Source organism: Cuculus canorus, chromosome 2, assembly GCF_017976375.1.
Source record: "Cuculus canorus isolate bCucCan1 chromosome 2, bCucCan1.pri, whole genome shotgun sequence".
NCBI lineage: Eukaryota > Metazoa > Chordata > Aves > Cuculiformes > Cuculidae > Cuculus > Cuculus canorus.
In genome coordinates this window covers 55576527-55597282 of record NC_071402.1, presented here as the reverse complement: position 1 = coordinate 55597282, position 20756 = coordinate 55576527, and the positions used below count along the sequence as shown (strand labels likewise).

Sequence of the window (20756 nt, the reverse complement as noted above, 5' to 3'; positions counted from 1 at the left end):
AGGATGGACTGTTTTAAATATGTAAATACAGTGCAGCTGTTATTTTATAATCTTTTTTCTTGCTAAAAATATGTTCAGTCATGGGTCTTTGTTCTGACACATGGGCTTCTTAAGGCACCAGTCTCTTCAGCAAATTGTACCACATGAATGGAGATAAAGAAACACAATATGGAAATAGTGAATGAACTGAGCTTAAAAATGTTGCAGCTAAGTTTTGCGGTTTTTAATTTCTGAATTCTGATAAATATATTGCTGGTGCTTAAATAAATGTTGTTTTTCCAGGTAATGTCTAGCTCGGTTATTAGTTTGCTGGAAGATGCTTGTGTATAGATGGGGTCCTAAGTATTTTACAGGGACTTGTTAGCAAGGCATTTATTGACGTATGGCTAATAAAGGAGAGTATCTAAAGCACACAGTTGCTGTTTTCTATCTTTGTAATGACAAAACCAAGTGCTAGGTGCTCTGCAAGAAGTGTAGCAAGCTCAGTTCTGAAGAAAGAAGAAATTACGTGTAATATTGCACTGAAATCAAGTGAGCTGTTCAACATATTTAAAAGCTGATTGGCACAATCTCTTTAGTAACTGGATAATGGTATAATCTGCTAATACTATAATTCTGCTATTATAATGACTGAGAGCTTTGATCCTTCCCCTTGAAGTAGAAAAACCTTCAGGCTTTAGGTTGGCCTTGAACCACTATCATATCTTTTTCTATGAATGCCAAAGAACTTATTTCTACCCCAAATTAAATTTGCAAAAGGTTGATTTATGGATTCGTCCTGATCTCAGGAGTGTCCTCTTTGCCATTCATTCCAAGAAGGCCACTAATGGCCGTAGCGCATCCTGTGCTCCTTTGCAGAGCACCCTGAAAGCAGGCGCATAATAGCAGGGCTGACTCCCTCTCCTCAGGTGCAATTCACTTTAAAGCTCTGATAAGTGCTTCCAAAATTTCCAGTGGGATAGGTCCTTTTTACTTATCTTGCATTTTTTTCTTTCTTATGAATGTAGGTGTAAGTCTTCAAGTGGCCTTTAAGGGCTTTGGCTATAAAGGGAGCTTAACTAGTAAGTGACAGCAGCAATCTAAGTTTAAATTCTCACAGGCTAATGATGAAGCTATATTCTAGATTTCACTCTGGGAAACCCTCTTTTGTGCTTCAATGGATTTCATAGTCCTGTCTAGATTTTTTTTTTTTTTGAAGGCTGGTGGTAGAATAATGTCATTTTAGAAGTAGAGCATAGATACTACTTGTCTTTCCTTCTTGCCAGACTTATGCATAAAGATCACTTGTTTCTTGGCTAAGCTGCAGATGTGTAGCGTACATCCAGAGTCCTCCTATGAGGCATGTTAAGGAAATTGAGCTGGTTGTTCAAAACGTTAGTTAGTTTGAAAAAACCAAAAATTATGCATATGAACTATTGTATGGGATTGTTTGTTAATAGAGAGACTTATGAGTTTTGTGTTTATAACTAAAATGGACAGATCTGATGTTGTCCAAATAATACTTAAGTTGTTAACTCACTTGCAGTATAGTAATCATGAAATTCCATGAAGTGGTGACTGGAGAAACTTGTTTTCTTTTGGTATACACGTTTCTGGTAAGTCTAAGACTCTACCTGTCCTCCAGGTTGTTTGGTATATAGTTGAGAAGGTAATTTATACTAAGTACATTCCCTGAGTAAATAAATGTAGAGGTTAATTAATCTCCTGACTCCTCTGCAGTTGGCTTATATCATGAGAATGGTGGAATATGGCAGGTCTCATCATATGTCAGCATCTGCTGCACAGTGGAATTACAGGTTGCTTTGTCACTTTTTGTTGTTTTTACTCCTTCTGAATGGAAGTCCATTTATTCCTCTTTCAGCACAGAAATATGCATGACAATTTTTTAAAAGGTGTACTTTCATTATGGCAGTACTGCTGCTTGTTGCAATGGCCTGCTGACCTGAATACTTACGGGAAAATACACTTGCGTTAATTTTTTAAAATGGAAAAGGAAATATTAGACAAAGCAGCCGGACTAGTTCCAGTCCTTAAAAAAACTTGTATGAAGCCATCTGCAAGTTGCTGTAAAGCCCTTTTTTTATTTATAGTCCATAATCGTTTACTAGACGAACTTTCTAAGTCCAAACAAGTGCGTGATGGTAAAATTCAAAGACCTATGTAATGATTTAAAGACATTGTTATTTTAAGGGCAGCTGGTGATTTAGGCATGCTCTAATTTGGAATCTGGATATACTTCATAATTTTTCATTATTATTTACTGATAATCGTTAATTGTAATATGAGAAGCTACATGTAAATTCATTAAAGACAGCCCATAAATACTGATCTGTGGATCCCTATATATTTTTGTGGGGAATGGTTTAATGAGTTTATGTATGAGGAAAGGAAGAAGTTCATGTAACAGCTAACTTGTCCATCATTCTGGAAAACATCTTTGTATATTACTGTGAAAATACTTCACAAGTGTACTTAATGTTATTTTTTGTTTTAAGCATAAACTTGAATACTTGTGTAGAAATGGTTTAAATAAGTGGTGAAATGTTGGTAAGGTAAATTGCAAACTTAAATAGATAATGCTTTGTGCTATTGAATTTAATCATCCTAGGCTGATTAAACAATATGTTCTTTTTCTCTTCTCTCATTGCAGCATGTGCTTTCCGTTACAATGGGCTCTCCTTTGTCTACCTCATCTACCTCCTACTCATTCCTCTGTTTTCAGAACCCACAAAAACAACGATGCAAGGTAAGATGTTCATTGGTTCATTCTTCAGAATGTGTAGTGGACAAAATACGTGCAAAACCCTTCTTGAAGGTGAAGTCCTGAGCATTTTCACGTTATGAAGGACTGAAAGACTTCCAACCATGATTCTGTCCTCACCCCAAAGAGCAGCAGGGCTTTCTTATAGTGCTGCTGTGGGATCCTTTTTATGACGCTACCTAACTTGGCTTACTGACATAGTCTAGGTGAAAAATAAGCTTTCAGAACACTTCCAAAGCCATCCTGTTAAAGACTGTGTCCCAGGTCTGGATATGCACTTACTTCAAGGAATTAAATTTGGTCTCACATTTTTCATCCAACTATATTTTATGCACTTATTTAAACATTGCTATTATCTTGACTTTAAACAACTGACTTAGTTAAAATAACTGAAAAAGCTGATGGATAGAGAGGACAAATAATTATCTACATAAGGCACTCAGACATCGATGTATCACCTACCAATCAAACCTAGACTTTAAAATATGAAAACAATAATGCAGATACATTCTTGCTGTTTGTAAGGGGCCTGTTGTCTCTGTAATGGATTGGCTTCTTGAAAGTCAATAGTAATGGCTGTATAATAATATCAAAATGTAAGGGTTTGTGATCTGTTGGTGGAATTAGCAGTGAGGACTCAATCACAGATTATTATCTGCTAGTGTGCTTTGTCATCTATGCCTTTTGGATGATATTGCCAATGACTGCATTGAATCATTCTTATTCCTGCTTACTTGATTTTCCTTTAGTATATCACACAAAGCTAATGTCAAACAGACTCAGGTTTTCTGATGGCTCCATGACATCACTACAAAAGGGAGGTCCTGAAGGTATACTGCCTTATCTGTTACTGACTTTGGCATAACTCTACTCACAGATCCACTGTTGTGGCTGATGGAAATTCAGACCACTTTAATCAACACTGTTGCCCAAAGAAAAGAATTGGAGAAAACAGACTATAGTGACATCTGAGTTTACAGGGCCTCTGTGAAGTTCTGCAAATTTTTTTGGCACTTTGTGATTTCCTGGGCAGCTTGAATCTTGACTTTGCTCTGCTAGGGTGGTTTCTTAGAAGTTTGGATTTAGCCCTCAATTTGCATATTTTCCTGATTCCTTAGAAGAATTATAGGAATTCTTCCAAGTTCTTCTTCAATCACGTCTGTCTTCTAAACAGAAACTAATAATCTCTTACCTGAAGAACTCACTGTGATTTGACTGAGCAACAGGTTGGCACCAAACATGTAGTTTTTCAGTGTGTTAGCTGAAGGATGACAGAAAATCGTAAAATAATAGAATGCATTTTGTTGGAAGGGACCTTAAAGATCATCTGGTTCCAGTTCCCCTGCCATGGGCAGGGACACCTCTCACTAGACCAGGCTTCTCAAAGACTCATCCAACCTGGCCTTGAACATTTCCACGAAGGGGATATCCACAACTTGCCTGGGCAACCTGTTCCAGTGCCTCACTACCCTAATTGTGAAGAATTTCTTCCTAATTGTCTAATCTAAATCTTCCCCCAACCAATTTAAAGCCATTCCCCCTTATCCTATCACTGCATGTCCTTGTAAAATGTCCCTCCCCAGCTTTCTTGTAGCCCCCTTCAGGAAAGCTGCTGTAATATCTCCTTGGAGCCTTCTCTGCTCCAGGCTGAACAACAACTCTCTCAGCCAGTCCTCATAGAGGTGCCTCATTCCTCTCCTCATCTTTGTAGCCTTCCTCTGGACCCATTCCAACAGCTCCATATCATTCTTACATTGAGGATTCCAGAACTGGACTCAGTACTCCAGATAAGGTCTCACAAGAGAGCAACAGAGGGGCGGAATCACTTCCCTCTCCCTGCTGGCCATGCTTCTTTTGATGCAGCCCAGGATACAGTTGGTCTTCTGGGCTGCAAGCGCTCATGTTGAGCTTCTCATCGACTAGCACTCCCGAGTCTTTCTCCACAGGGCAGCTCTCAATCGCATCACCCACCATTGTGTACTGAAATCGAGGATTGCCCCGACCCAGGTGTAGGACCTTGCACTTGGCCTTGTTGAATGTCATGAGGTTCTCAGAGGCCCACTTCTCCAGCTTGTCCAGGTCCCTCTGAATGACATCCTGTCCTCCTGGTTTGTCAACTGCACCACTCAGATTGGTGTCATCTGCAAACTTGCCTAGGGTGCACTCAATCTCACTATCAATATAATTGATGAAGATATTAAACAGTACTGTACAGTAACCCACTACAAACCCTTTCCTTACAAGTGGAAGTATAACTTGTGTTGTACCAGGTTTTAGTAGTACTTTCCATTAACTATTAGTTTGAGAAGTGAAGGAGACATAACTGAAGAAAACCCTCATTTCATCTATTTGATCATATGGTTTCTCTCTTAATTCAGATTTTTACCCTGTTTGTGTATAGGGGAAGCTATATAAGGAAGAGAACTTTCTCCTCCAGGTGCTAGCAGGTAGAAGCAAAGCAGAGTTATATTTGTGTTGTGGAAAACATATTCTGACCTATTGTAATTATGATGACTCACTGTTTTGGTTTTATTTTAGCTAGGATAGATGCCTATATATAGGCATCTATATAATTCCTATATATTATATAGGCATCTGTATAATTCCTGTGTGATTTGATATACACTTAATCATCCAGTTTGCATCACTCGTGACAGCAATCATAGAATCGTTAGGGTTGGAAGGGACCTTAAAGATCATCCAGTTCCAAACCCCCTGCCATGGGCAGGGACATCCCACTAAACCAGGGTGCCCAATGAAATTCCTCCTAATGTCCAGTCTAAATCTGCCCCTCTCCAGTTTATACCCACTCCCCCTCATCCTGTCCCCACAAGCCTTTATGAACAGTCCTTCTCGAGCTTTCCTGTAATCCCTTCAGGTACTGGAAGGTCGCTATAAGGTCTCCTCTGAGCCTTCTCTTCTCCAGGCTGAACAAGCCCAACTCTCTCAGCCTGTCCTCGTAGGGAAGGTGCTCCAGCCCTTTCTTCAGAGGAAAACATTCTTTTAGGACTTTGAATAGTTTCCGCATGTTGTGTGTCATATTGAATTGCACATCTTCTGAATTTCATGTTATGATGTGTTCATGAGAATTAATTTCTTATGTAAGTTCGGTATTTCTCAGTGTAACCATTTTGGCCTCCTGTCCTTGTCATCATTTTCATTTGTGTGCATATGTGTGTAGGTCTGTCCTTCTAGAAAGTGTTGAGGAATTTTTTCATGTCCAGAGAATGGTGAAGACAGGGGAAATCTTCAATATTGTTGCTAAAACCAGCCAAACCATCAATAAATCAGAGTAAAAAGTTAAATAAGACAAATTTAATTAAAAAAATAATTACTTGGCTATATTTTTGTTGTCTTGTCTTTTTTCTCCCTTTCATTTCTGTCACTTAAATAATATTTTTTGAGTTTTCTATTTCTGGTTGGGGTTTTTTTGCCTTCGATTAAGTTTTTTTTATACTCTTGAGTTTTCTGTTCTCCTTCCATTAATCTTTTCCTTCCTCTTCTCCTCCTGGGCCACTAAACTCCCCAGTCACAGTTCCTCACCAGCACTTTTGGTGTATTGCATTTCCATCTGTTTTCGCAGTTTATCACCCTGCGCTTCCCAGTTACTGAATTTATGCAACATCTCTCCATCAAGCGTAAGGGTTTTCCAAGCTATAGAATTAGAAATTAGTCAAGAATGGATGATGTCAGTTTAGATGAATTTTAATTTTGAAAGGAATGTAAAAGGTTAGAAACACTGGAGAAAAAATATTATACTTGCTGAAATAGTTTTCTTTTTTTGTTCCCTTTAAATAGTAGTTTTTCTTTAAAAATATAATTACTAAGATAAAGTAATATTTAACCCCTAATTGTGGAGATAAAGCATGGTCTTCTGTCTCTGCATATGTTCAGTATATTTGTTTTAAGATGCTACCTGCCAGGTGAAAATACCAATCTCTTCTAAAGTAGGAAATATCTTCTTCAGTTAAAGCTGAAACACTGAGTTATTTAAGATTTAGCTGAACATGTTGTTTGCTGAAATATTACTTAATTGTATATGAAACTGGCTGAATAAGGGAAAATATTTCCTGAACATTTATATGCAGCTGAAAACGGAGTTCATAACTATCTTGTTCAGTTCTATTCATTATAATCCTTGAAATTAGTCATTCTAAAGCTGATGAAAGATCATAATGTGCTACTTTGCATGATGAAACTGTGGAAAAAAAATTGCAAATAGCATTTCTTGTTTACAGGAGTAATTTAAAGCTTGACTAGACCAATTTTTCAACAGTTGCTGATGGGAACTGCTTTTGAGGCAGATAGCTCTTTGCATGTGTTGTAAAGCCATGTGATTTCCTATATGAATCACCTTCAAAATCAGCAAGGGATTGGTTGCCTAGTTCTCTGGAGATGACAAATAGGCAGTAAACTGTGCAATAGCTAGTTTCTAACTTTTTTGCTTGTGAGATTATTATATTCGTGATCTTTTTTCTTTGTGTCCAGTGTCCACTGTAATGTCCTTGTCTTTAATTAAGGCTTGCACATGCTGTTGTTGCAGAAATAATAAAGCATCTCTAGATGCCTTTCCCCTGTCTTGGGCCAATGTTAGCAGTATTAAATAACTGGTTTATGTGGCTTTTTTTTTTTTTCTTCTGTAACAGATGCAAGTTTGCTTTTAGTTAGTTTTGTTAACTATCCATTATAAGATTTTATAATTTCTAATTAATAAGACTCTGTAGCAAGTCGCCATGTAAATCATAAAAATGGAAGGGGGAGGGAATCACTTAGTTTCACATATGGACTAGATTTTGCTGACTCTGTTTGTGTTTGTGGCAAAAAAGAATGGGATTGCTTCTGCATTAAGATACTGCTCAGCATGACAAAACTTGTATCTCTTCTGTATTAAAAAAACTAATTTGGCACAGCACTCAGGTCAGTAAAAATGATGCTTTAAAAATGTGTGTATTGATAAACTATGAACAATATCAAAATCATAATAATTGTTAACTGAGCATTATTTTGAGTACGGCTGAAACCATGGTAAAGAAATGGATCAGTGGAGTTTGTTTTCCATGGGAGGGCTTGTGTTTTGGACTAATCTGCACAGAACTGCAAGATGCAGAAGGGTTGCAGTGACAAATGTGGATCACCAAATATAGCTGAAGAGGTTTCAGTGAAGTATTGATCCAAATGAATATGACAAAAAATGTATACAAATGTTATTTTGATTTCCCTATGTGAACAATGTGCCTATTTATACTCATCAGTTCTATAATGCATTGGTTTTATTAGCAAACTTTTTATGCTCAGCTGCAGTAGTTTTCTGGAGTTTCACACTAACTTTAGACATCTGACTTTAGACATCTAATTTAATATGAGATGCTGATTAAAGGGTGTTGAACAACTCATTACGATATCTTTGAACTACAGTGTTTCTTTGTGCAATCCCGAAGTATTAGTATGAAGATTCAGTTATAACTCAGAAAATGCTCTTCAGCAATTAAAAATAGGATTTCTACTCTATTGGGCATGTGTCTTCCTGTGGGGGCATGACAGGCTGCAACATAAGCATCCTTTGCCTCAAGCCACTGCATCCAAACTAGGTTTCTTCACTTCCAACATTATAAGTATTTTCTGGGGAGTGAACAATGGCATGTGTTATTTATAAGCAGTGACCAAATAATGAAGTACTTATTCATGGAACTTTTATGAATGGATGAGCGAAAATGATGTGATAAACTTTACGTCAACCAACTTCAGAAATCCTCTTGCATCTTACGAGCCACTGAACCTTTCTGTTAATGATACTCTGGGCTTTCTCAGTTTTTATTATAAAAAAAAATAAAATTCACAGAATTACAGAAAGCCAGGCTGGAAGGGACCTCAGAGATCATCTCGCCCAACCTTTTAGGTAATAAAATTTAAATGAGATGGTGCAGAACCCTGTCAAGCTGAACCTTAAAAAGTGTTCAGCGTAGAGGAATCCACCACTTCCCTGAGGAGATGTTTCTGATGTTTAACTGTTCTCATGGTGAAAAATTTTTTTCTGGAATCCAATTGGAATCTCCCCAGGAACAACTTATACTGATTACCCCTTGTCTTTTCCATATGACTCCTCGTAGAAAGGGAGCCTCCATCCTCTTGTTAGACACCCTTTATGTACTGGTACATGGCAATAAGATCTTCCCTAAGCCATCTCAAGGGGAAAGAAACCGAGTATGAAATTCCGTATGAAATGGATTGAAAGCCTCTCCAACTAAGTGAAAGTGTACTCACAAGAAGCATTGCACTGACAGCATGGAGTGCAGAAATCTTGTAATCTGCCTTACAGTGTTGCATATGATAAATAAATAAAACCTATGCCTTTCTGACTGCCTTGTAGTGCTGATCCCAAATGGGATATTCCACTCTGAGAAGGTAGAGTCCAGTTTCTGGGTTGTTTTACTTTTTGGCTTTCACAGAAGAAATTGTATGCAGGGACTCCCATTAAGTGGGTGACTAGAAGATTCATTATCATTTGTTATATGGGTGCTGGCAATGCTTTTGGACCCAAAATTTAAATTAAAATAGAGGTGGTGCTCTTGATACAGAGAGCAAGACCTTTCCCTAATGCAAACGACTTGTCAAACAATTATTGACTTGTGAAGAACCAGTGTCATTTTTAAATTGGTTTTGTAGGGACTATGGATGTCAGAGAGAGTTGGTCATCACTATTCTTATGATATAAAGTTAATAAAAAACAGTCTTTGCTTTCTTAACCTTAAGTGCAAAGTAAATTTAGGGAAACTACGTAGTGACTGAAGAGGTCAAGTACTTGAATGTGGTGACATTTTCTAGTTAAAAATGCAGCAACCTTTCTAGAACTCCCATCTTAAACACTGGTGGCTTTTAGGGGTGAACTCCAGACCTAACTTGGTGACCAACCACATCCACAAAGAATATTAAGAATAAACAGAGAGAGTTTGCAAGGAATGAGTAAAAAGGGAATAAACTGTACAGAAGCCCTCTTAGTGGTCAAAATGTGTTCAGATGAAATAGAATTTGCCAGAAGTCAAGCTGAGTTAAACTCTGCAAAGGAAACTGAAACATGGAATAAAAATGTGTTTAGCCATGTGAATATAAAATAATAAAAAGTGTGTCTAGTGCTACAGTAGAGATGAAGTAAAAATACTGTCTAGATATGGCCAAAACTTTAAACAGGAGTGTGCTTCAGTTTTGAAGAAAGGCAGTACTGTTAAACACAGAGACAAAGGCAGATATGACTGCTGGGAAGGAGACCTGGAAAAAAGGAGAACTACTGTATATGAGTGAGAAGTAAGACCCAAGGACTTCAAATGCTTACATTTTAAAGGCTGAATAATCTCCCTTCTGAAACTGAGTAAGATACTCTAGATTGAAGAATGAAAATATTACCTCAAATGCTGAAAAAAAGGGGGAAATTATCTTGCATATCAACTAATGTGAACTCACATTTTCCAGATTTTAGAATTCATTAGGAAGAGACGAATAAATAAATATCTTGAAGCAACTTGAAAAAGAGATTAAATGAAAATTACTTTTCTAATACTGGGTTGTACTAAAGAACTTAGATGATGTTTTGATAAGGTAAATTCAAGACTAAGTGCTGAGAACTGTGTTGATACTGAAGCAAAAAAGGATGTTAATGTACAAAGGTGAGAAATAGCACATCTCTTAAAATAACTTTTCTACTTTTTCAGTCTGCAAGAGAAAATTGTTTTGGATTTGAAATGGTATATGTTTGAGGAGGAGAAAGTTTTTTTCAGTTTAGATGAAGATGTTGCCTCACCATCAAGAGACTCTGTATACATGGTGGGCCACAGAATAGGAGTTTCATACGTGTCAGCTTCTAATAACAATGATGAAAGTAAAGACCCATCTGATTTTAATGGTTCTTTTATGAAGCAGAATATATCCTTTGGTCACCTGTGGTGGAAGAAGAATTGGTAACCTAGCCTAAGTGTTAGTTAGTTAGTTAGCTAGTTAGTTAGTTACCCAACTAATTTTCTCAGTGTCCTCATCAAGCCTGTGCATAAACAGTAATAGTCAGATGGTTTGCAGGGGTTTGCTGTCCATTTGTTGAGTGGTTTGAGGAGGGTTAGTGGGTTATGTTATATTAGGCCAAATTAACAGTTACAGGCTTGAAACTTTTTGGTGAATTGGTTAGGGTGATGGACAACGTTGAAAGACTTTTGAGCATGACTGTGGTCATCAGTACCGTGTTTAATAATTCAAAAGTCAGAAGAACTGTAAGTTTATTTGTGCTAGAGGAGAGTTTTTCTTAGAGGTTGGGTTTAGTTTGGGAAATTTTAAAAGAGTAAGAAGAATATAAAACACGTTTTGAGCCACCTTATTCTCATTTCTAATACCACTGTATGTTAAACAACTGTGTTTCATTATGCTGTCCTAAAGGAAGAGGAGAAAAAGACAGTAAACTATTAGGTATGCGTTTTTATTTTTATGACCAACCTGTTGGTAGAAGAATTCCAATAAAAGCACTGTGGAACTTCTCAAAGGCAATGCAGCTGTTCCCATTACTTCACTGTTGTTGCTCTTGCCTTGTTTGAAGGCAGTCACGCCTATGTCTTGGATCTGCTACACAATACTACAGTTAACTAGATGATGCCTGAAGAAGCATTAAGTAGGCCCTGGACTGTATTAGCCAGTAAGGCAGGTGATGGCATTAGCGTCACTTCAACTTGCCGTGCCTTGGCACCAGCTTTTTGCTATGAATTACTCTCTGACAATATGAGACATTTGTCCACAGAGGTAAACATAATTTCTTTAAATTTCATTCATACTTTTTCTTGTGTTTTCCCTTCTCGTCTTACCTCATTTTATTGCAAATAGGTTCTGATCAGCAAGAGAAGGACCTACTGCATCCCTCAAATTGAACACTGAGCTTGGATTTTTTTTTTGTATATTTTTTAAATTCTGTATTTCTTACTCAAGCATGGAAGACTGTGTATGTCTTTTGACAGGTGAGTATTAAGATAACAAATTATACTGACTGTAGGGCACAGTAGTTGGTAGATGTCAAGACCTCTCTTATTAGACTTCAGAGCTGAACCTGATTTCTTATGGATGATCCTGTATCTATAATGGATTTGAATCCCAGGGAAAGCTTCAGGAAGAGATCTAGATTGGTGTAACTTCCTTGTACACTGTATCTTCATGTCATGGTAATCCTCAAAGACAGTCTCCCCCGTAAGAGTACTGTGGTCTTGGCTTTTTGTTTTCTTCTCTTGAAGTGGTCTGCCTTCCTTTCTCCTTGTTAGTTGTGTGTTTTAACGTGTTTGTTTCTTGATCATCTTGTCCAGTGATTTGTGCGCCTACTGCTTTTCTCCTTTCATAAGCACATAATTACACTCTAATTATCCCTTGGTGCTAAGTGAATGAACAAGAAGCCAGAATGGCATGACATATAGATGCTATTTATGAAATGCTTTTTTTACAAAGATTTTGACAGTAAAAGGAGAACCAGGTAGCAGGTTCTTGACTGTTTATCAGTTACACTTCTGAATTCTCTGAGATATCATTTAGTACTGCATTGATACAGGCCCTGACATTTTCAACTGTATCTAGACTAATATCTACGTAGGCTGTATAGATCTGGTACCCTACTCAGTCTGCGGGCCTGTCTGGCCTTTATGGGCAAACAGTGAGTGCTGGATTTGGACTTCATACCTGAAAACAGGATTACAGAGCTGGTTTTGGTTCTTCATGTCTCTCTCCTCTAGGGCATCTTATCATCTGTCCATCTTCTGACTTGAAGGTACTTCTCGTCATTTCTCTGCTCTCTGCAGTACTAACTGTAGGTTGCTCTAACAGGCACAGTTGACAAGGTTTTCAAATCATTGGGAACATATAGATGTAACAGAAATGTCCTGTCTTCCTGCTGCCACCATTGTTTGAAATGTAGGCAAGCTACCTGGAGTTAAAATCACAGGGACAGAGCAAGAGAGCTGCCCATTTGCGAGCACTGACAAAGCTTGGATTAAATTAGTCATTATAATGCTTTTTTTCACTACTGTTTATATTGCAATGACAAATAATGTGAGTTGGACTTGTTAGTAATGTAAATTGCATTTGGCAGGCTGCTCAGGGCTGGGGTGGTGTGACCATATATATGTGGAATGGGAGGCAGTAACAAGGTGTCCATTCATTTGCCTTTACATGCCAATAGATGCACCTGATTGTCACTAGAAAGACTTTGTCCATCAAATATTTATCATGCAGGCATTCCAAAAGGCTTTTAAGGTCCTGTATGAGCGCCACTGATCAGCAGGACAGAAGTTTTTTCAGTTTTTTCTTTTTAATGACATGTGTGTAAGGCCTTAGGTTGCTCTTACAGTTGTAGCTCATTGACATTATGTTGAGCGTCAGACACCAGACATGCTTCATATTGGCTGTTCTTTTTTTGTCAATGTAGAAGAATAAAGTGTGCTTTCATAGAAAGCACTACTTTTTTAGTGCAAGGATGTTTAGCTGGTCAGATTTTGCTCACTGCTTTGATTTCTACTACTTCCGTGGATCTGGTTTATTGCATCTGTCTTAAGAAATAAAGAAATGTTTTCTGGGAAATAAATAGTTCCATGACAAAGATGTATTGTAGTGAGCAGCTGTTTCACTGTAATGGGAGCCTTAATTGAAAGGATTGTTGCAGCGAAATATTTCCTTATTGTTCCTGTTAGATGATGTGGCTGAGACGGATACAATATAGTAGCGAATTTTAAACAAGAGTGATATGTGTTTTGCTTTCTGCTAGATCTTCAGGGTAGCTAAGCCTGAAGATCAGTTCACTCCCTTGGGACCAAATTTGCTGACCTTACTCAGGGAAAACTCCCACTAGCAGTGGGAAATTTGCTTCCGTAAGCAGCTCAGGAAGTGCCCTGTAATATATTAAGAAACCAAGTAAGCCCATAAGAAACCAAACAAAAGCATTTAAAAGCATTCCCATTACTTATGGAGAGAAGGAAGCAGAAAATTAATATGCACATGCACATAATTAACATTTAAGCTCTGGTATTAATGTGATTTAGGGGGAGCTGTGAACTCTTGAAAATGAAGCTGTTGGTGCAGATGCAGAGCTAGGTGTGCAGTTTCTCATTACTCAAATGTTTCTGTTCTGCCTCCGGATGAAGTGGGGAACTTCAAAATGCATCTCTCTCTGCAAGCAGATTTGTTAACATCCTGTTCTAATTCAGAGCAGAGACCTAAATCTGGTTCTTCTGTATCCCTACTGCAGTTGGCTAAGAGCGCCTTTTTGCTATCTCTCCTCTTCTCCTCAATATCCCTTTCCCTGAATATTTGATTATTCTTGCAAAAATGGCTCTGCTCCAGTACCTGATCCGCTCCTAGTATCCAAGTAGTCACTGCACTCATCCAAGGAAGCCTGAGAATTTCAAGATTCTGAAGGTTTTCTCTCGTTGAGTTGTATGACAGAGCCCAGTGGTGGGCTTGTGAATCATAAAATAGTAGCAGTGGCTCCATAGGTGTGTAGTGTCTTCCCAATCTACCTTCCTATACTCTAGCTTTCCATCTTTCCTCATGAAGTGTTCAACATCATACTAAAGTCAGCACAGAGATAAGAAGTTTGAATTTGTGCCTATTCAGTAGATAAACTTTGGTTGGAAAAAATTAAGAAGCATTTTCATTTAGGTGGAAAACACCAACTTGAATGTTCCTGTGCTTTCTTAGAGAGAATGTGTGCCCACTAAGCTCCTTCCGTTCTTTTTTTCCACCTTGTTTTAGCATGGATGACTCAGTCTGGTTCTGATTGTTATTGTAAGGAAAACCAAAGTGATGCATTTAGTGGTTTTCATATTTAAATAATATTTGAGATAATCATAACAGGGCTTAGTAGGTCTCCAAAAATTCTCACTTCTTCAGACCATTTAAATATAATTTTGTTTCACTTAACTTGGCGAGGAAAATAAGTTAAATCTCCTTTTTTTTTTTTTTTTCCTTGAGAGCTCTTAGCAAAGAAGAGCTTTTTGCAAAACAAAATCCATAAAGACAGGGAATGAGGTTTTAATCACAGTTGTGCAGTACTTATCTGGATGATAGCCTATAAATTTGCACAGAAGAGCAACATTAATGAGTAAAACTTATTTGATTAGTCAAGTTTGTGTAGAACCTCTTCAGAACCAAGAAAAAAGTTTTGAATGTTTTACTGTGATTTTTATTCAGTTTTTGAAAAAAACCCATGGTATACAGCAGGAAGGGGGATAACATTGCATTGAGTTGCTGGGGGGAGGGAGAAGCTTTAAAATTAATGAAGAGACAAGGGAAATAATAGGATTTTGTGGCCAAAATAAAATTTTATCTTTCTTTGTATTAAAAGCTGTTAGGACCATTTTAATAATGATGAGTTTTTTTGGGGTGGAGGGGTAGGAGGAATTCTGTATTATTTACTCTGTTAACACGTGGTGATACCTGAACAAGAATGCAAAGGAATTTACTCCTACTCTTCCCCCACCTTCATTTCTTTTGAAAGTGATATAAAAGGGGATACAGCCAAAAATAATGGAGCAATTCAAATTACACACATAATGGTCACATGTAAATGAAATTGTAAAATAAACAGTAGCCACAATGCACAGTCCTTCAATTTTTACTTCATTTAAAAACCTCACTCCTTTGGAAAAACAATGAATAAGTCTGCAACAAAATACAAGATTATTTTAACTTACCTTTTAAATCCTTTCTTTGTTCATTCATAAAGTTCTGTGGCAAAGCTGCTGAGGTCATTGCCTTCCCCTGTCTCACACAGGGCTCTAACAAATTCTGAGCCTGTTCTTTAATTGATCTTTCTGGGTGCCCTGTGATTAAATTCTGGGAAATTACTAAAGTATGAGTCACGTCATAAAAACCAATTAGTGGTTGGTTGACAGTTTGTCTCCCAGCTGAAGCCTCCAAGTTTCTGTTAATACCACATCAATATATAGGTTATTGCGGGTAAATAGCTTGGAGTTTATTTTGTAGAAGAATGTTGTGCAAAGTCACCAAGTTTATGTTGGATACTGCTAGCACCAGAATGGTTTTGTTTGAATGGGGCATGCTGTCCCTTTTGGCTTTGTTTGACTAACACTAATGCATACTGAAGTGTTGGGATGAGTGGGAAAAAATCAGCTTTTGAAAATAATTTTTTTAAAAAATAATCTTATATTGATTTTTTTTGTTTGTTTGGTTTGGTGGGGTTTTTTTTTTGTTTTTTTTTTTTTTTTTTAAATACATCTCTTTCCTTTAGCAGTAGCTTCTGGAGATCAGAACCTTCGTACAGGAATTACTTCTGCAAGGTGGCACTGTTGTGTCTTTTCCTCCCTAGCAGCTGATGTGAGTCCTGTCAGGGCAGTCCAAGGGCTGTCTCTTTTTCATCCTCCTCTCCATGAGGACGAAGGACAGGAAATAAACTGCAATGCTCCTTTGGGATCACTGTGTTCTGGCACACAGCAAGGGGAACACCAAGCTGGAGAAAGCAAACTCTTATCCCCAGTGGATCTGAGTAGTACTTTGACTTTTAGGATAATGACACTGTGATCCAATAGATTTAAGTATAGCCTGGCTTTGATACCGTACATGGTACACAAGTATTAGTTCTCTAGTGGGGTGACCTTTCTAAGTGTATTTCTTTCAACAGAGAAATTGGGCTGAAGAGGTTACAATATGAAACATCTTTAAAAGGGAACAAATAGCTAAGGAAAATGAGAATGAACATGTTTGGCATGGTGTTGAAGGTTTCTTCCTGCTTCCTCCTGAAAGCTCATACTGTACTTAATTGTCATACTAGTAGTGTGTTCTTAAGCACAGTACCTTTTCCTTATGAGATTCAAAGCATGAAGTGGGTCAGTGAAATGTTCTAAGAAATTCCTCCAGAAAGAACCAAAAATACAAAAAAAATTTGGATTTGGGGATTTAATTTTAAATGTAGTAGATTTATAAATAGTTACATCTGTAAGCAATACTTTGTAATTTATGCATACATTAATGATGTATAGTAATGATTAATATTTATTTATTAATATTATATAATGATTAATATTTTTCATGATGAAACTGGAGAATTCTCAGTTTTAGGCAGTGTTGTAAACCCCAACATGTTCTGACTGAGTTGGTCTATTATTGTTACCAGAGAAAGGCCAGTTCACAAACATGAGGGGGTGTGATGACAGAGTTATGTAAATACAAAGCTGATCATACACCACTTAAGACTTCTCATTATGTAAGTTTATAACACAGAGCAAAATTTTCTTTAAAAGTGCTTTGGTTTGGAATAGATGTGCTAAATGTTATTTTTCACATTAGCCATAAGAAAGTTATGTGGCTGTCTTTGCATTTAGTTTAGATTTTTTGCTTTCTGTTTACAACTAGCAGTCTGCTTCAGTATAATCAGAGAGAAAGTGATAAACAGAAGCCTTCAGTAAGGAGAAGTTTAGTTCATAATGGAAGCATTTGCTTTTAAGTGGAAACCAGAATTTGTTAACTTTTATTTTTTTTCAGATGCAGATACTGGCCTCTGAAAAAAAAAATGCAATGCATGCAGATACTGGCAAGCAGAAAAATGCATCTCTCCCTCAGTTTTCTCGGATCTTGGCTATAGTATTTTATAATTTTAAGTCTTATAAGCTGTAATGAAATGCTATTGGAGCATTGAATTAGTACCAAGTGAGCTGCACTGAAGTGTGGAGGTGTGTTAATCAGTTAAATCATTTGCTTGGCTTCTGAATCCAGTCTAGCTCTAGGCAAAATGCACTGTGGGTCACAGCAACTTTTACTGCTCCTCTCTGAAATTTAGCTTAAATGTCCTTATGATATGCTGTCCTCTGCCGTACAGACCCTATCCAAGGCAGGAAGGGCTTGACGTTTGCCACACACTTCATAGGAGCTGAGGGGAAAAGCACACACTACAAAGCTGGAAGAGCAGAGGATCCCTCAGTCTATTGTTTCAGCTGTGAATCCCCTGCGTAGTCACTACACTCGATTACTTTGTACTTGTAGAAATGTTCTTATTATGATACGATGTCCAGCTCCTCATCTTAAGCAGATATTACTAGTGTTTGTTTTTTTTTTTTTTTTGCTGTGGCTCTTTCACACATTCCTATCCAGAAGAGTTTGTATGTATTAGACCATTCTGGAGAGTGCAGTGCACCCATCACCACCACTATGACAATTATACTTGCACTTAGTCCTATATTTTTGTTTGGGTTTCTCAGATATATTTCAGATTGGAAAAAAATAAGCTATTGTAGTCCATCATTATTTTTAAGAGTTATTACAAAAGTGTGTAAGGTGCTGTGTGGTCTTATGGGTCCATATACTTTCTACCACAGACAATTTACTGACTAGAAATTGATGAAGATGGTAAAATTCATCACTTAGAAGGGATTTATTTTGTTGCTTAGATTATTCCAGCTGGATATTTATAGAAGATATGTGTTTAGGTTTTTAGATTGCTTGCATCAAGAGCCCCTGTAGGAAAGGCATAAGGCATTTTTATTGGCAAACCTGCATAGTTGCAGTACATCAGTTGTGCAAATAGGAGCATATGTAGACATGTTCTTGTAACTTTAGTTTCCATATCCCTTGTATAAATACAGACAACAATAGGCAATTATTACATGTGATATTTGTAAGTTACATACGATATCTGATATATGATAGAGCTTTAAATTAGATTAGGGCTTTAAACTGGATATGAATGGGGAGGGGGATAGCATCAAGCTAGCCCTTAACAAGAGGTGGAAGGACGGGTGTTAGGGGTCAGGTGTTAGGGAGGATACTTCTCTAAAACACCTTATAGGTAATAAAGGGTCCACTGGCAAGGTAATGCAACCGTCAGCCCAGCTGAAGTGCTTTTACACTAACACTAGGAAGCTTGGGCAACAAGCAGGAGGAGCTGGAAGCTACCATGTTACTAGAAAGCTATTCTAGTTGCCATGACAGAAACGTGGTGGGATGAATCCCATGACTGGAATGTGGCTATTGATAGCTTCAGGCTGTTCAGAAGGGACAGACCGGGAGGGAGGGGTGGGGGCATTGCCCTCTGTCTCAGGAAAGGGATAGAATGTGAAGAACTGTTGTTGAAGAGTAGCCATGAACAGGTTGAAAACTGGATGTGATCTATCTAGACTTCTGTAAAGCCTTTGACACAGTCCCCCACAACATCTTTCTCTCTAAGTTGGAGAGTTATGGATTTGATGAGTGGATGATACGGTGGATAAGAAACTGGTTGGATGGTCATATTCTAAGAGGAATGGTCAGTGGCTCAAAGTCCAGATGGAGATCTGTGATGAGTGAATCCCTCAGGGGTCTGTACTGGGACCAATGCTGTTTAATATCTTTATCAATGATATTGACAGCGAGATTGAGTGCACCCTCAGCAAGTTTACAGATGACACCAAGCTGAGTGGTGTAGTTGCCACATTGGAAGGACAGGATGTCATCCAGAGGGACCTGGACAGACTGGAGAAGTGGGCCTGTGAGAACCTCATGAGGTTCAACAAGGCCAAGTGTAAGGTCCTGCACCTGGGTAGGAGCAATCCCCATTTTCAGTACACAGAGGGAGATAATGTGATTAAGAGCTGCCCTGCAGAGAAGGATTTGGGGGTGCTGGTCGATGAGAAGCTTGACGTGAACTGGCAATGTGTGCTTGCAGCCCAGAAGACCAACCATATCCTGGGCTGCATCAAAAGAAGCATGGCCAGCAGGTTGAGGGAAGTGATTCTGCCCCTCTCTTCCTCTCTTGTGAGACCTCATCTGGAATACTGTGTCCAGTTCTGGAATCCTCAATGTTAGAAGGATATGGAGCTGTTGGAACAAGTCCAGAGGAGGGCTACAAAGATGATCGGAGGACTGGAGTACCTTTCCTGTGAGGACAGGCTGAGAGAGTTGGGCTTGTTCAGCCTGGAGAAGAGAAGGCTCAGAGGGGATCTTATAGGTACCTTTCCAGTACCTGAAGGGACTACAAGAAAGCTGGAGAGGGGCTATTCATAAAGGCTTGTGGGGATAGGACCAGAGGGAATGGGTATAAACTGGAGAGGGGCAGATTTAAACTAGATATTAGGCAGAATTTCTTCACCATTAGAGTGGTGAGACACTGGGGCAGGTTGCCCAGGGAAGTTGTGGATGCCCCATCCCTGGAGGTGTTCAAGGCCAGATTGGATGGGGCCTTGGGCACCCTGGTTTAGTGGGATGTCCCTGCCCATGGCAGGGGTTTTGGAACTAGATGATCTTTAAGGTCCCTTCCAACCCTAACTATTCTATGATTTTGTGATTCTATATCTGTGTAAAAAAAGTTCAAAGAAACTAGTTGTTCTGTTACTTTAGGAACACATGAGCAGTTCCCTAACTATTAAGATTGATGTGAGGAAGAGCTTTGCTGCATACTGGGAGAATGTTGCTTGCTCTCTGATGAACATTGTACTTATCCTGATTGTGCAAATTTAGCATGACTACAGAATCAAGGAGTCTGATTACACTGGTCTTTCTGAAGTGAAGCCACTAATACAGTTCTGCTGAACAAACTTTCAGTCTTTGTCTAGACGGAAGATTACGTGGGTCTGAGGTTCTCCTAACAGAACGTCACTTATCAAGTGCTCGTGTTTTTTTCCTAATAAACTAATTCTTGAGAATAACCCACATTCTTATTTTTCGAAATTCTTCAAGATAAATGGATTTTTCCTAAAATCATCCCACTCTGAAAAGCGCATCCTCTTAAAATCACTAACGTGCAACCATGTATAAGAGAAAAGGGTATGAAAAGTGTGTTGAATTTCTCTTGCAAAGGCTGTTTTTGTTCCTTGGGTCATGTGGTTTTGCATTTTTTACAATGGATCTTCTAAATGGGAGGTTCCTTTTGGTCAGTTTTAGTCTCATTTTCTAGCTAAAAATATAATAGAATCAAGCTGAAATCCTGTGCAAATACTTTGAGACAGTAGCAAAAGTTAGGGTTGCTTGCAGTCCACTGATGTTTAGAATATGTGTTTTTGCT

At 38.2% G+C, this 20756-nt stretch overlaps 1 protein-coding gene across 3 annotated transcripts in view; it reads left to right on the top strand.

Moving 5' to 3' along the window:
- The window catches only part of PIEZO2 (piezo type mechanosensitive ion channel component 2), a 305264-nt gene that overhangs the window by 54289 nt on the left and 230219 nt on the right, over nt 1-20756 (top strand). For all 3 annotated transcript variants that reach the window (XM_054059990.1, XM_054059989.1, XM_054059988.1), the window contains exon 2: nt 2651-2746. In XM_054059990.1, coding sequence (XP_053915965.1) covers nt 2651-2746 — 96 coding nt within the window. The remainder of the gene's footprint in view (nt 1-2650; nt 2747-20756) is intronic.